Below are 17,034 nucleotides of genomic sequence, written 5' to 3'. Positions count from 1 at the left end.
CAGGCAATCATTTAAATGAATTATTCAATTATTAGTAGTGTATTTGGAGTGATCCCATGGCTATCAAATCCAAATGTGAACCACCTGCCAGATCAGCTTCAAAATACAAAACTCCAAAATGTGCTGTTTATTTTTCCAAGTTACAAGACTAAACCACGTCTCTAGGTGCCTTTAACAAAGCAGATATAGTTTAATTTGCATTAAGAGACCATTTGAAATCCTACAAACATTATTAACATAATTTTATATTGGGCCTCATTGGAAGAATGTGCCTCCAGCACAGGCAGTCCTGCTGTTGTGTTGTCAGATATTGGATGTGGCAAAACTTCCTGCAACTAAACTCGGGTAAGACAAAGGTCATGATGGTTAGTACTCTGCAGCTTCTACATGAACAAGCATAATCTATGTACTTGGTATTCAATGACCATCAGATTCAACCTTGTACTAAAGTACAAAGCCATGGTATCATTTTTGATGTAGAAGTGAATTTTTTAGTCCTAAATTAGGAATATTACCACGGTTTCATTTCTCCATTTGTGTCACTTTGCTAAACTTGGGCCATGTGTATCTGATAAAAAGGATATACTGGTGCATACCCTCATTCAGAATTAAGTACTACAGGGTTATTTGTGAAGTTCTGTCCATGCGCAAGTCTGTTAATGCAGCAGCCAAACTTTTGATTAAAGTTAACAAAGCACAGGACACCAGGCCTTGGCTTGTCTTCCTGAATCAGTCAGATTTAGAGCAGACAAAAAAAAATATGCATAACATAAAAAAAAACCCAGATTACTTCTGTTTTAGATACTCTTTTAGCTCGTCCAAGCTTCAATTAAACTGTCTCAAAAACCACATGGATACAAGTCTATTTGACAAAGCTATTTGTTCATATGTTTCAAAACTGGGAAACTCCCTCGTCAGACCGGAACAGCAAGGTAAACAATGATTATTTTAAATATTAAAAAAAACACATGCCAAAATAAAATATAGGAACATTTCATATCTGAAATATAGTTCTATGTATTCAATATCAATAAACTACCTTTTCACAGCAATCTGGAATTGCTATAATTTTTTATTCATTATTTTAAATAATTTCAGCTGATAAGCGTTAGCATTTCTTTGGACAATATTTTCTTTGGAAGACACAAGTAGCTTTAAGGTCTGCATAACAATGTACGGCCTTCACTGATGAGTCCAATAAAAACTTACAAAGAGAACCCTACATCTTTGGCACACTTCTTTCTTGTTTCCTTGGGGGGGAGCAGACGGGACAGATGGACGTTCATATTTAAACCAAGGATAACACTTGAAAAGCTAGCATTGTTATTTATTTTGAAAGCATGTTTAAACCTAAATTAATAAAACAGAATTGTTTCCTTAGATCAGGCTCCGCTTAGTGACACAGAGTCATTTGGAATGAATGCAAGATAGATTCCATAATTAGGTCCGGCTCTTTGCATAACATTCCACTGCTTATTTTTTAATTGTTCCCAGTAAAGTTGCATCAGCAGATTTCAAGTTGTATAAGCTAAGGTTTGCTTGTTGTAGTGCATCATTTTAAAGAAGATTAAAAGCAAACTTGATGGAACTTGAAAAAAACTATTTAAGATCTCCTTTCTACTTTCTGGGCCTTGCAGTGTTTTACACTCTTCTCACTTCATTTTAGTAAATCAGGCCCATCCATTCCTACATAACTTGTCTCTTTGAGACATGATAGAAACACCATTACCTGGTAACATAAAATAAAACATAACATTCAATAATAATCACTTTAAAGAAAGTGCACAACAAATGTCTGTCTAAATGACTGACCTGTACCAACCATAATGTTTGAAAAAGAAAATCTATTGGATAACAAGGAAAGCTCTTTAAAAGTTAATCTAAAACCTTACTTTTTGTTACTTCTACAAGAGTCAGTGTGGTGTGTTTTTTAAAAGGCTGTCTGTCTGGAAGGAATTGTCGCTTCAACAAAGACTCTGCCATGTCAAGGCATGGCTCCTATTCATTCCTCATGCTGTCTAGGCAGTTTGAGTCAGAATAAACAGAGTCTTCTTGTCACTGAGGATCAGAGGGTCACAAAAAATCGGTCATAGGCAATTAGTCAGCCATTGAGCGTCATACGACATTCAAGCCGTATATCATTTTGAAATGCTGAACTGCAAAAACGTTACCTTAATTGAAATACAAAACACAGAAATCTATTGTAAAAAAAGGAGGAAAATAGGAGAGTAGCATGATGCTGTCAGTATATTGACTGATGACCTTTGGAAACAGTGCTGAGTATAAGTCCAGAGGAATGTGCAACATAGTCTAATTTGAATGTGAAGCTTGTGGAATCTTGAGAACAGGACCTGGCTTAGCTGTGTTACAATGTGCTCTTCCACAAGGACCAATTAATGGACAGACTTTATACTTTTTTTTATTTAATTTTTTATTGTCAAGGGAAAAAAAATTACATTAATTATCTGAAACTGAGAGAGAACCAAGTATATTTAAAAGCTGTCATAATACTCGTGTTTCATTTCTTTATCTCTGTATCTCTCTCTCTATTACTTTTTAAAAATTATTAGAACAACCTGAATGACATTTAATTAGCAATGCTCATTCAAATATTTGTATCACAAATTCTGAATTTGTGATTTGGCTGTATTGATTAGCTGAATACTAAACAATTACTCACATAACTGCTTTGGAACCAGTCTTATCATTTGACATCAACTGCTAGTGTGGATTCAGTTGTTCATAACAATTCCTTTGGTTCTTACTGCCTTAGCTGCCACAGAGAACTGAAATCTTACTGCCTTGCTGCCACAGAGAACTGAAATCTTACTGCCTTAGTTGCCACAGAGAACTGAAATCTTACTGCCTTAGTTGCCACAGAGAACTGAAATCTTACTGCCTTAGCTGCCACAGAGAACTGAAATCTTACTGCCTTAGCTGCCACAGAGAACTGAAATCTTACTGCCTTAGCTGCCACAGAGAACTGAAATCTTACTGCCTTAGCTGCCACAGAGAACTGAAATCTTACTGCCTTAGTTGCCACAGAGAACTGAAATCGTACTGCCTTAGTTGCCACAGAGAACTGAAATCTTACTGCCTTAGCTGCCACAGAGAACTGAAATCTTACTGCCTTAGCTGCCACAGAGAACTGAAATCTTACTGCCTTAGCTGCCACAGAGAACTGAAATCTTACTGCCTTAGCTGCCACAGAGAACTGAAATCTTACTGCCTTGCTGCCACAGAGAACTGAAATCTTACTGCCTTAATCACACCAAACGCGACGCCATGCCGCCTCTTTGAGCGTCACTTCATGTTACTGCAGCCCCCTGTTCACACCAAAAGCAGCAAAGCTAGGGTCCTGTGACATCAATTGTGGATGTATTGACCGCAGGCTACATGAGCTTTAAAATTAATATGTATGGTAATTCTTTCAAGGTGATTTTATTTATTTTATTGTACTTTATTTATCTTGTAAGTTGTATCCACGAGGGTCATATCATCAGCAGTGCTGGCGGTAGAACTCCATCTTAATTGTTCATTCATTCTCTGTGAGCTCGCTGTCGTCTTCTGATTGGCTGCTGGTATTGTAGGTTACGAAGCGGCGTGGCAAAAGTTGAATTATTTTTATCTCTTGCGCGCCGCCCCTGCACGCCGCCTTCTATGAGGCGCCGTTCAGGAAAAAAATCATTCATTGTATCCACAACTATATTGAAATGATGGCGCATATATTGAATTTTGTTTGCACATGTATTGGTTTGCTGGCGTATGTATTGGTTTGCTGGGGCATCTATTGGTTTGCTGGCGTATGTATTGGTTTGCTCTTTGTTGGCACATCTATTGGTTTGGTCACGTATCTATTGGTTTGCTGGTGTATGTATTGGTTTGCTGACGTATGTATTGGTTTGCTGGCGTATGTATTGGTTTGCTTTCGTATGTATTGGTTTGCTGACGTATGTATTGGTTTGCTGACGTATGTATTGGTTTGCTTTCGTATGTATTGGTTTGCTGGCGTATGTATTGGTTTGCTGACGTATGTATTGGTTTGCTGACGTATGTATTGGTTTGCTGGCGTATGTATTGGTTTGCTGACGTATGTATTGGTTTGCTTTCGTATGTATTGGTTTGCTGGCGTATGTATTGGTTTGCTGGGGCGTGTATTGGTTTGCTTTCGTATGTATTGGTTTGCTGGCATGTGTATTGGTTTGCTGGCGTATGCATTGGTTTGCTGGCGTATGTATTGGTTCGCTGGTGCATACATCGGTTTGAAATTTAAAGCAGGCTTGATTTGGACAGCCACTGGCCCTGCACTTATAAGCACAATTTAATAAAATATTTTTTTTTTTCCTCAGTAAAATTCAATGTAATATTATTTTTCTCGTAAATTCATAAAAAGTATTAAGGATCTTTACTCTAATGACCAGAGGAAGCATATAAATGGATCTCCCCTTAAGGACCCTTACGTTTTTTTTCGTGTTGCTGTAGCAGGAGAAAAAAGCTGCATATTTAATTTTCATTTGGGAAGATATTAGATAAGGCTAACATAAACAAAGGGATACCATATTTCATATCTGGGAGAGCTAAATGACATGTGAAGAAATTCGTGACTATTTTTTAGAGTTAGATAGATGTATTTCTCGGGGTACTGTGCAATCTCTGGACTTGGCACAATTAGAAGTTACATCGAGACAACTAGAGAGCCATAAACATATAATTTTATCGGCTGGGGGGCTCCAGGACCAGGGTTGAGAACCACTGATTTTGTACACTTACAGCTGGTTTCACAAACCCCTATTACTAGCGCTTACTTTAAGTGCCATTAAGTAGCCCAAGATTAGTGCTAATCAAGGTCTGTGAAACCAGCCATTAAGCATGAATGCACACACAACCAGTGACCTTCAGGATCTTTAAGTGGTACACTTTCATATTTATGTTTTGCATAGGATTCCTTTTCTAGTTAAATAGGATACATATTACAAATATTCAGAACTTTACAATCAAATAACAATGATACTTTTCCCTTTAGGCACATTGACGGAAACCATAAACTAGCAAGCTGGAGTTTTTTTTACCATGGATGTGTAGACGGTTTCAGTCGTTGCATAATATATTTAAAGTGCTGTAACAACAACAGAGCACACACTGTTCTCAACTTGTTTCAGGAAGGTGTACGCCAAATTGGACTACCCTGTCGTGTCCGTGGAGATGCAGGTCTTGAAAATATAGATGTTGCACGATTTATGGTGCATCAACGAGGCTTAGGCAGGGGTAGTTTCATTGTAGGGAGAAGTGTGCACAATCAGCGCATTGAAAGACTCTGGGCTGAGCTGAATAGGGTTTTAACTTTCTACTATAAAGACTTGTTTCTGTTTTTAGAGGCCAATCATTTCTTGGATATTATGTCAGCAACTGACATGTGTGCTTTGCATTATGTTTATTTACCCAGAATCAATACTGCTGTCAAAGAGTTTGTACAGCAGTGGAACAATCACTGCCTCAGTACAGAGCATTCCATGACACCACTGCAGTGTGGACTTCTGGTGTCCTTCAGCATAATGATTGCTCATGCTATGAATTGCTGGACGACACTCAAAATGGTGGGATATGTTACCATGCTGTTTCAAATGAATGTACTGCTATGAATAGTGTTTCAGCAAGTACTTTGTCACAAGAGCAAGAAGCTTATTTGAATGAAACTGTTAATCCCATGTTAGATGATGGCAATCATGGCATTGAGCACTACCTCCAAGTACGAACATATTTACAAATTCAGATATAGTCAACTGAAAGCTGGGGGTGGAGGCCTTTAATTCCAACCCACCTTTAAATTCCACTTTATTTGATTACAATAATCATTTCACCAATACCTCTAGGAAATGAAAAATGTTTTTTCTTGTTTTTTTTTTGTTTTTTTTTTACATCAGAGCTGTTTAAAAAAAAACACTGCAGTATTTACATATAAATGAGCAAAGGTGAACAGAATTTTGAAGTCACATCTTTATTGTATTTTTTATTATAAAAATGTTCTATATATTGGATATGTATGAAGTTGTAAATGAGAGTTGCTACTATTCATACCAAGGCATTTTGTGACAGTCCTTGTCTTTAGTATTTCTCCTCTACACATCCTCCGATTGTAGACCAGTGGTCCTGGAGAGCCCCTGTCCAATAAGTTTTATAGGGCACCCTAAATCACCAATTTGTAAAGACTGGGAACACATGGAAGCTATTAATCAATTAAGCAAATAACTTGTTCAATTAAGGGAACTCTGGTCATTGAGGGCTGTAGAGGGTCATTTTATTTGTTCCAAATAATCCCTAAATTACTTAATTTAACAAATCACATCTTAATTGATCACAATGAAATAGTTCCAGGTGTTTATAAATTAGGTGCTTTAATGGTTACCTATAGAACCAGCTGGACAGAGGCTCTCCAGGACCAGGGTTGATCTAGATTGCTCAAGATGCACTGACAGAATACAATGGTAGGGTTTATATGTTGTGCATTTAGTGAATGAGTTTTACTGCATTACGATCTAGATCGTTGTTCTGAAAGTTTGCAGTGTAAAACTGTAGCTAACAATACTCACAATGCAACTGTTTAAGGAAATACTGAGTAATACAAAAAGGATGATTAGGAGAATGGCTTATACTCTACTGCTGTTCCTTTAGTGAGCTGTGTTAAAGAAAATGATCTTCAACAACATGTATCCACTACAGTTTCACCTTCTTAAAGAGTGCAGAAAGTTTCACACATTGTATTTAATGTCAAACAAACAAAGATGATCTAAATTCCTTAGAGTCTTTCTTTTATATCTTACTAAAACATATAGCATATGTTTCACTCTATTGGCGATTTCTGACATTGAATGAAAAAGACAATTTTTGAATTGAACATGACCAAATTTGAAGAAAAAAAATCTTCTGATCTTTGTGTAAAGTGATCAAACCAGAGCTTTCTAATTATTTTCAACACTTAACTCAGAGTTGGGAAACTAAATCACCTGTGATATTGCATAAAGTAACTTAAAACTTTCAATTATTTCCATGTTTAGAACAATGAAAATTAAGCACATTATTAGTGCAATTAAGAGTTCAAATAAGTAACAGCAACAACAAAAACTAGCAGACACAGGGGTCCTCCAGGACCAGAGTTTAGAACCACTGATCTAAACAAATGCAAAGACAGATGCACTTCTCTTCAAAATAAAATAAATCACAGGAGTGGCAAAAATGGTCATTTGTATGCTATACTAGGAAATATATACACCCCCTCCCCTCTCAACCTCTCCTCCCCCCACCCTCCACCTACCTCCCCACTTCTCCTCCCACCCCACCCCACTCCACTTCACTTTTTCTCCCCTCCTCATGACCCTGCAGAAGCAGCAGCTGTGGGTTTTACATAAATTAAGGCCTTCCAAATCCATGGGAATTTTTTATTCCAAAGTCGATGTCCTTTTTGAAATATTCATATTTGCTCTTCAGTGGCAGTCGAATTACGTTCTCACAGGTATTAGCAATTGGGAACCTGTGATCTTCGTCATGGAGGAACTCGACAGAAGGAGCAGGACTGAATCCTAGTGCTGGAATTTTGTCACTTCCAGTTACAAAAACAAGAACTTCTTCCAACGAAACTGTTGTTAATTTCACTGTAAAGAAATATTGGCAGTACTTTTACAATAAGAATGCATTCAACAAGAATATAAAAAGAATTACATTAGACAGACAAAACAACTATGATACAATTTAAGAGCATCTTGCTTTGTAAATATCTCACTTCATTTAATTAAGCAAATTAAGCAATTTAATAGCAAATCTTACATTCAGCATCCTGCAAATAATCTCTCCAAAAACCAAGCGTAATGCATTCGCCATATTTGTTGCTGCCAGATTCCGAAAGATGAACTTTGAAAAGGTTTTCTAAATGTTCAGCAGTCAGTCTCTCTATGCTCTCCACAAAAAGACATCTCAGCTGCACAGGATAGGTCTTCAAGGCATTGAGCATGCCAAGTGCCGTAAGGCCCTCGGAAAAACTGAGAACAAAATGTCAAGTGAGGTTATGTAGTTACACCAAAGGTAAAGTATTGCACATCTGTTCTGTATTTACTCACAGGTGCAACTAGGTGTGCAAGGCTTGTAACTATAAAGTGTACTATACAGACAACTTATTAACAGGAATACTACCAAAGATATAAAACTACCTCCTACCAAGAACTGCTAGTTTGTTCCAGAAAATAACTTACTGTTTTAATACAGTTTTTACCTCTCATATGCAGCCCTGGTTCTCTGCAGCACATACCAACTGGCTATATCTATAGCTACCTCTCCTCGGTTTTGCATATCAATTCGCCTGAAGCACCCTGACAATGCCAAAATGCTGGAAGCGTTACTGACAGCATCTTCTAAAGCATCTTCTGAACTGGCATCCCTGATCTAACAAAAAAAAGACCCTCAATCACATTTATAATGACTTTAAAAAAAAATAAAGAATTCTGAATTTTTATATCTTAAAACAAAAAGTAGCAAGTCAAGTGATTTAAGAAAGAAAAAAAATTAAATTAACACCAGTGTAAAGAACTGTACTCCTGAGATGAAGTACTTTCAAGATCTGAAAACTGAAAAGTGTTGCCCCTCTCAATCTATTACTGTTAATCCAAGACTTTTTATGATCTGTAGTAGGTTAAATTGCAATATTTTATTCCTGTTAGAAGTTTTGGTAGTAAATCAGATCAGTCACTAGCATAACCTTTCAGAAAGAACAAACACTTTCAATTAACAGGCAAGACTGGCTCACTTGTTAAAGGGAAGGCAAAATCTCTCAAAAAATATTAAGATGTATAAACAGACTTCTTTTTGCTGCTGCTTGCATTTACAAGATGCTCTTTGATAAAAAAACAACTTAATCCCCTTTTACTAAAAAAAACAAACATTAGTGAACAAAATGTTCAAGGTGTCGAGCTCCACAGTAGTGCAGGATCACCTACCTGAGTGTTATTGAAATATGGGACATATTAACATATTGATTGATCTTAATACATATTTAAATCATAACAAAACATTACTGTAGCTACTGTAAACATTTTTCTTTGTGTTTAAACTTAACATTCTGGGATATGTTTTTCTCCTTTAATGCATATACATCAAATTGAGAAATGAAAAAAACAACAAGTTAACAACTCACCAATATTATTTGTGAACGGATTTCTTCATTTGCCACATCCTCTGCAGATACAATTACTTTATCAGGTCCACATATCAGTGCCTCAGTAAGAACTGGAGACAAAAACTGAGGAGGTGGACCTCCATGAATGACTGACATAGCCATCAGCTGTCCAGCATAGAAGTAGCTGTTGCCCTTAAGTGCTAAAATAATAAAGACATAAGGATTTTTAAATGTTATCTGAAATAAAAAGGTTAAATATTAAACCCATTTTAAAATGGATCTTAAAATGTTCAATTAAATTAAGTTGCAATTTGCTGTAAACCTTTATAAGAGGGATACTATAGCAGGGATTAAATAGAATTTTGGATCTACCCATGAATTACAAATTATAAATGCTTCACTTTTTTTTGGTAGCTTCTTGAATCTACCTAAATGGAAAACCAGAACTGAGTAATTGAATAGTGGGTTTGGAGTTTGCAAGTGGGTGAAAGTTGTGATTGCATCCTCACCTATGTATACCTACCTACATATATCAAAGTAACAAAGGGATCATTAAGTAAAAATAAATATTAAAAATAAAACAATGGTAAATTACCTTTCAGTATTAAACAGAATTTTCATGAAATAAGAACACTTCTATTCTGGATCCCCCCCTCCCAGTATTTTACCTGCAATACTGCAAGCAAGAACTTTTTTTCCTTGTGTTCCTTCAAACATTCCGCTGTGATCCCGAACGTATTCCAGAACTAGGCGCAAAAATTCACGTTTTGGACCACCGAGATCTACTGCACCTTCAGAAATTCCTTCATTATCAGTAAATTTTATGTCCATCTGCTTGGTTGGTAAGAAGTTAGGTCGGCTCATGGCTCGGACAGTACCGTCCCAAACATTTCTCCTTGTAATATTGTAACGAACAACTTCACTGCTGAGTGAATTTTCAAAGGGCTTAAGTATTTCTTTCAATGAACAGCTTTCTTCCCTGAAAGATTAAAAGAAAATAGCTAACTTCAACAATTTGTATTGTCATACTCATACGTGACTTATGTACTGTATACGATACTTACAGCATAGGTTGAATGTCCACAAGAGATCGGGAAATGGCTTCATTTAAATCTGAATCGTCTGAAAGACTTCCAGTATCCAAAAGATCTACATAATTCCTTTGAAATGAAAACACAGGACAAAACATTTTTACAAACATGGAAAATCTAGTATTGTGGATATTGCTGTTTTACTCTAATTAGGAATGTCAAAGGATTACAAAAATAATCACATGGTTAAAAATAAGTTTACTTGTATGTAGTTAGTTTTAGTCACAGAAAAAAACACACACACACACACACACCAGAATACCATGAATTAAGAATATGTTCAACTCCCTTTAAGCACAATTTTTTTATATATATATATATATATATATATATATATATATATATATATATATATATTAGGGCACCAGTGTAGAGTAGTGGTTAGGGCTCTGGACTGGAGGGTCGTGGGTTCAATCCCAGGTGGGGGACACTGCTGCTGTACCCTTAAGAAAGGTACTTTACCTTTCTTGCTCCAGTAAAAACCCAAACTGTAGAAATGGGTAATTGTATGTAAAAATAATGTGTAAAAAGATAAAATAATGTAATTGTATGTAAAAATAATGTGATATCTTGTAACAATTGTAAGTCACCCTGGATAAGGGCGTCTGCTAAGATATATATATATATATATATATATATATATATATATATATATATATATATATATATAATGCATTTGTTATGGTAGCCTATTGGTAACAGAATGTCAATGCTGTTTTTGGAATAGACTGTACTTGGTTCATACTTGCTGCCATCCTTTTTTTTTTTTTTTTTTTTTTTTTTTTTTTTAAACATGAAGCAAACAGAAAAGTTACGGCTGATACAACAGCTGATCTGCCAGTTAATTTCAGAATCAAACAAATGAGTCTCTCCCTAAACACACTTGCCATCAGCTTCTTACAGCGGACCTGCCGAACTACCCTGCTGACATCATGACTGCTGCTTCTCACAAAATACAGCACTCTCCTTAACCTTAAGCTATTCACGCATGTTATTTACTCAGTACAAAAATTCAATGTTTTGTATCACTTATAGTAGGTTCAGATATGTTACCTATATGTATCCTCACATACACTGGTTTTAGCTGTGACAGATTCTGATCTGCAAATGTGGCTTTCTGAAGGTAGTGAGTGATCATCAGCAAATGTGCTTTTGCTGCTCATATTCTCCCTCTGAGATGTATTCTCAACACAAACTGAAGGCTGTGAACGAAAATAAAGCAATTCAAACTTAAATGACAATCTTTAAATATAAATCATACAACCTTAAAAAAGACACACTTCAAATACTAGACAGACAAACCAAAAGTAATTTAGTGTAGACACCCACACTTTTCAGCCAGCATTATGCAAACTTATATTGACTTACCTGAACAGATGAGAAAGACAGAGCATGAGCTTCAGTTACATCAATGATGTCTTCATCTGAATTTTCTGCCTGTAAAAAAATACACATTATACTGTAAGATTATTCACAAATTTGTGAACTTTGTTATATGCATCTGTGGCAAAGTGGTAAGTAGTACGTGCAGGTGTGATGCAGTGCTGTAATGAAACACACAAACATTTATAATCCAGTTTCGAACAGTTTTTATTCTTATCCAGGTGTGGTGACCAAATAATAATGCAGAGTATATAACAGGGTTGCAGTCCCAATTAATAAACACAAATATCTGTCCCACAATATACTAACACGGTCACCAGTCCTGGGTGTGTGCAGTAGTGCTTGTGGTGGGTGATACAGGTTTATTTGTGACAAAGGTGCAGTGTTGTCCGGTTTTGTGCTCGCCCATGGTGACAGCTCCGGAACTGTGTTAACTGTCTGGTAACGTACAAGACAATTACAAACAAACAAAAACGCAACTCACAATTTCACTTAAAATTGGTGTATCGTGCTTCTGGTGCTGTACTCACTAAAAACCAATGCGAAGGAACAAATTACGAGTCTCTGTCCCCCTTATGTGCTGTCATGCATTACCCCTTGGTAAACGAATGCAGCTGCCTTTACAATCTGCGGCTACTACATTGTTTACCTTCCAGGTCAATACATTCTTGCAACGGAGTCTCGCTTTCTTCCAGACTGACCGACTTCCTGACCGGGGGAAAGAACTGTCAGGCCAGCCCGTCCAAAGAACTCAGTCCTCGCTGCTTAGCGCCCTCACAGGTTAGGAGGGAGATTTACAACCAAGAATCATATTTCTGTCACAGCATCCCAAATTAGCAGTGGTCAAAATAAGATTCAAAATTCTGTCCTGTCCCAATTTTCTCATCACAGAAAACTTAGCAGTGTCCAAAAGCTTGCGGTCAACACCATGTTGCAATTTCTGAAAGCCTCAAATTGCTTAATGATCAATGTCTAAAGACCTCTTTGGTTGAAAGTGAGATTAACTATTTATTTAGATAAATCCAATACTTACCCGTTTTCCTCCAAGTTCTAAAAGAACCCTGTCAGGTCGGACATAAATTGACCTTTGGGTAAAGATCTTTTTAAGCATGTGTCCGCTTAGTTTTTGCCCAGGTGTTAAAGATGGTTTCACGAGTTTATTATGGCATCCTAGTAGAATTTCAATTCTGCATCAAAAAAACAATAAAATAAAAACTAACATATTAAGGTACACCTAGACAAAACCATGTAGCTACAACATTAGGTTAACTTTGGGTAAATGTCTTTATGTAGTTTATTTTTTACATTGCTTTCACTGTATAAACATTAAAGTCGCTTTAAAATAACAGTTTATTATGACAATTGAAAACATGATAAAAATGCTTAACTTACACTGATTGGGATGCACTGTTGAAATAATTACTACAGCAAAGACCACATGCACACAATCACATGGCGAAACTAATGTACACCAAATTTCAAAAGAACTCTGTGAAAACTGCTAATGAGCTCACAAACAGCAATGTGGGGAGCACAGAGAATTACAATTTAAAAAACCACCTGCAGGAACTCAGTTTTTCAGAGAATGTGTTCTTGATTGATTCCAATACTGCCTGCTCATCCCAGCTGACGTTAAATTCCAGTGCTGAAACCACGTGCCCGTGTTCAAAAAGCATAGCTTTCATGCCGCGTCTTGGGACATGTGAAAATGTATTATCGGGAAGGAGAACCAGTTCTTTACTAAACGTTGGACTTTCCCGGCTGTTTTTCCTCAATGCGGAACTCGAATTATAACTAAAGACAAAAATAATTTGTATTTTAAAAGTCAAAATACACCTACCAGTGGCCCACTTCTGTAGCAAATATGCTGCACACGTTTAGCCAACTCTCTTATTTTTAAAAATAGCAGGTCTCCCAATTCATAGTTTCTAATAAGCAGTACATTGTATGTGGAAGGCAAAGAAACAAATCTAGTTCCATAACTAAAGCAGCTTCCCTTAAATATATATTTTTTTAGCCTTACAGGATTAACATTACAGATATCTTACCATCAATGCGTAATAAAACGTAAACGTAAATAAACGTCTGGTTTAAAAAAAAACGATTGCGTGTCCTGGGATAACAAACATGTGACCACGTTTACTATACTATATTTTAAAATACGATTAACTTCTGCAAAATTATAGTATGTAGTGAAATCAGCCATTATATATTATTCACACACACACAGCATGTATATGCTATTGACAAGGTACAGGTAAAGTTATTATTTTAAAGTTTAGCTCGCTAAAGACTTAAATATTTCATATACTTAATGAACATACCCCTATCCCAATCCTCGTCTTTTGCAAGCAAAATTGCGACGGGAGGTTGTATATAGCGTTACTACAACCCGTGTTGGGCAGGGTGGAACAGCTGGCTTCATCGCCTGTGTTTCGATTAAACTGACCCATCACCTCAATGTCAACATTTCTTCTCTGTGTTTGGTTAACCGCATCAGCTAACGATTGTAAAAGCCTTTGGTCTGTAATTATTCGTTCCATAACTTCTCTAACGTTTCCTCCTTCCATTACCTACAGCACCAGCGCGCGATAATATTAGGGTCCTTAAGGGGAGATCCATTTATATGCTTCCTCTGGTCATTTTATACATACCTGAGAAGTAAAGATCCCTGATACTTTTTATGAATTTACGAGAAAAATAATATTACATTGAATTTTACTGAGGAAAAAAAAATGATTTTATTAAATTGTGCTTATAAGTGCAGGGCCAGTGGCTGTCCAAATCAAGCTTGCTTTAAATTTCAAACCGATGTATGCGCCAGCAAACCAATACATACGCCAGCAAACCAATGCATACGCCAGCAAACCAATGTATGCGCCAGCGAACCAATACATACGCCAGCAAACCAATGCATACGCCAGCAAACCAATACATACGAAAGCAAACCAATACATGCCCCAGCAAACCAATACATACGGCAGCAAACCAATACATACGAAAGCAAACCAATACATACGTCAGCAAACCAATACATACGTCAGCAAACCAATACATACGAAAGCAAACCAATACACGTGTCAGTAAACCAATAGATACGTGACCAAACCAATAGATGTGCCAACAAAGAGCAAACCAATACATACGCCAGCAAACCAATACATACGAAAGCAAACCAATACACGTGTCAGTAAACCAATAGATACGTGACCAAACCAATAGATGTGCCAACAAAGAGCAAACCAATACATACGCCAGCAAACCAATACATACGAAAGCAAACCAATACATACGCCAGCAAACCAATACATACGTCAGCAAACCAATACATACGTTCAGCAAACCAATACATACGTCAGCAAACCAATACATACGCCAGCAAACCAATACATACGAAAGCAAACCAATACATACGCCAGCAAACCAATACATACGAAAGCAAACCAATACATACGCCAGCAAACCAATACATACGAAAGCAAACCAATACATACGCCAGCAAACCAATACACGTGTCAGTAAACCAATAGATACGTGACCAAACAAATAGATATGCCAACAAAGAGCAAACTAATACATACGCCAGCAAACCAATAGATGCCCCAGCAAACCAATACATACGCCAGCAAACCAATACATGTGCAAACAAAATTCAATATATGCGCCATCATTTCAATATAGTTGTGGATACAATGAATTATTTTTTTCCTGAACGCCGCCTCATAGCCTTCAGTGTGAATGACATGATTGAAAACAATGGCTTTTACTTTTTTTTGCTGCGCGGTGCTTGCACGTCGTGTTCGGTGTGAACGCCCCTTTAGTTGCCACAGAGAACTGGAATCTTACTGCCTTAGCTGCCACAGAGAATAACTGGAATCTAGCTTGTACTGTTCAGGATGCAAACAAAAAAGTGAAGCCAAAGGGTTACATTGCCCAGTCCCCTGTATTGAAACAAAAACACATCAGCCATTCTTTAGCACAGTCTAACTGGAATCGTGATGAAGACCTTGTCATGCAGCTTTAGAAATATTCTCCTAAACAAACTGGAAGACGTGTCACATAATTGAGCTGGCATGTACTCTCCTTCTGTTGGTGAAACAATTATGAAACAGAATAACACAGGTAGTTAATGATGGGGACTGAACCAATAACTCTATACTTAACCTGAACTTGGTTAAAAAAGTTGGTTGCTGGCTTATTATGTGACCACCATAAGTAGATACAGTTCCTAAGGGAAATGATGTAGGTAAATATATGGTTGTTCTACATTTCTTCATCTCGCTGTGGCCTTGGAAAAGTGGAATGGCATAAAGTAATAATGAAGCTTAAGTACTGTATCTATTGCATACATTATTTTACAATTACGTTTTAATTTCCGTTTTCCAACTACAGCACCAAATCAATTTCAAAAATATCAGTTTCATTTTTCTTGTCAAACAAATCCTGGCCTGTTCCCAACCATTACCCTTACTTTGTATTAATAATTTAAACAAATATGATTTATTAAAAAATGCTTTAAAAAAAATGGTATGGCCAAAATATTCTGGCACCTTGTTTAAATGAGCTCAGTTTCCCAAAACTGAATTTCCGGTAATAACCTTGCTTGCCATGGACTTCTTTAACATAAAAACTGGTAATTTAATTGACATCTTTTTAGAGTGCACACAGCCTCCTGAGCTTGCAAACGATGAAAAGTACATGACAAACTTGTGGACAAAGGGAAGTCATTTTAGTATAGATTATAGTGATTTTTTTTTTTTTCTGTTAGAGAATACAATGTTTTTGTGTTAGTTAACACCGTGTAACAATTTTTTTATTTTTTTTGTTCCTGGGTAGTAAGTGTTATTTCCTAATTGCTTATGCCTCAAAAGTATAGAAAATGGCTATTATTCCCCACAAACTTTGCTTTTGTGACCAGGACAGTGATATTTTGAAATTTACCTATTTTCCAGAACATTCCAGATAGATTCAGTGCTGAGTAAACTTGGAGTAACTTCTAGAACTTTCTAGAACTTTCCAGTAATATAAATGTTTGTATCCTGGGACACTATCACCCTTCATTTAAATATGCTTTATTTTGCTCTTATCTGCCCCCTATTTTACTACATTTAATCCTGTACTTCAGAATATTTTAATCTGCCAAGTGTTTAACCTGTAGTATTTTGTACTTAATCATATCCTGATGTAACTATCACTATTTAATCATATCCTGATGTAACTTTCGCTATTATCTGCTGTATTATTGAATTGTGGTTTGTCACACTTGAAAAAAATTATTGTATTTCTTGCTCTTATTGTATGACTTGTATTGTAACACTTGAATGTATTTGTATTTGCTTGCGATTGTAAGTCGCCCTGGATAAGGGTGTCTGCTAAGAAATAAATAATAATAATAATAAT

The 17,034-nt window shown here is 36.4% G+C and overlaps 1 protein-coding gene across 1 annotated transcript; it reads right to left on the bottom strand.

Annotated features, from left to right (window-relative positions):
- Positions 1-9,137: 9,137 nt before the first annotated feature.
- Positions 9,138-13,402, bottom strand: LOC131737988 (uncharacterized). Its single transcript, XM_059030550.1, has 7 exons — positions 13,195-13,402; positions 12,668-12,821; positions 11,620-11,688; positions 11,305-11,453; positions 10,225-10,320; positions 9,829-10,139; positions 9,138-9,360 (listed from the first exon to the last, which is right to left on the bottom strand). Exons 1-7 carry the CDS (start codon positions 13,317-13,319, stop codon positions 9,167-9,169), a joined length of 1,098 nt encoding a protein of 365 aa, XP_058886533.1. The 5' UTR covers positions 13,320-13,402; the 3' UTR covers positions 9,138-9,166.
- Between the last annotated feature and the right edge of the window lie 3,632 nt (positions 13,403-17,034).

The sequence above is a fragment of the Acipenser ruthenus genome, chromosome 9 (genome assembly GCF_902713425.1).
Source record: "Acipenser ruthenus chromosome 9, fAciRut3.2 maternal haplotype, whole genome shotgun sequence".
NCBI lineage: Eukaryota > Metazoa > Chordata > Actinopteri > Acipenseriformes > Acipenseridae > Acipenser > Acipenser ruthenus.
Note: the sequence above shows the minus strand (reverse complement) of the source record. Positions and strands in the feature narration are given on the sequence as shown.

Coding starts and splice junctions, on each gene's coding strand:
- LOC131737988 (XM_059030550.1), bottom strand. CDS start 13,319: ATGAAAGCTATGCTTTTTGAACACGGGCACGTGGTTTCAGCACTGGAA. Junction 11,689..12,667: donor TAGAACTTGGAGGAAAACGG/GTAAGTATTGGA, acceptor ATTTTTTTACAG/GCAGAAAATTCAGATGAAGA. Junction 9,361..9,828: donor TCTTGCTTGCAGTATTGCAG/GTAAAATACTGG, acceptor TTATTATTTTAG/CACTTAAGGGCAACAGCTAC.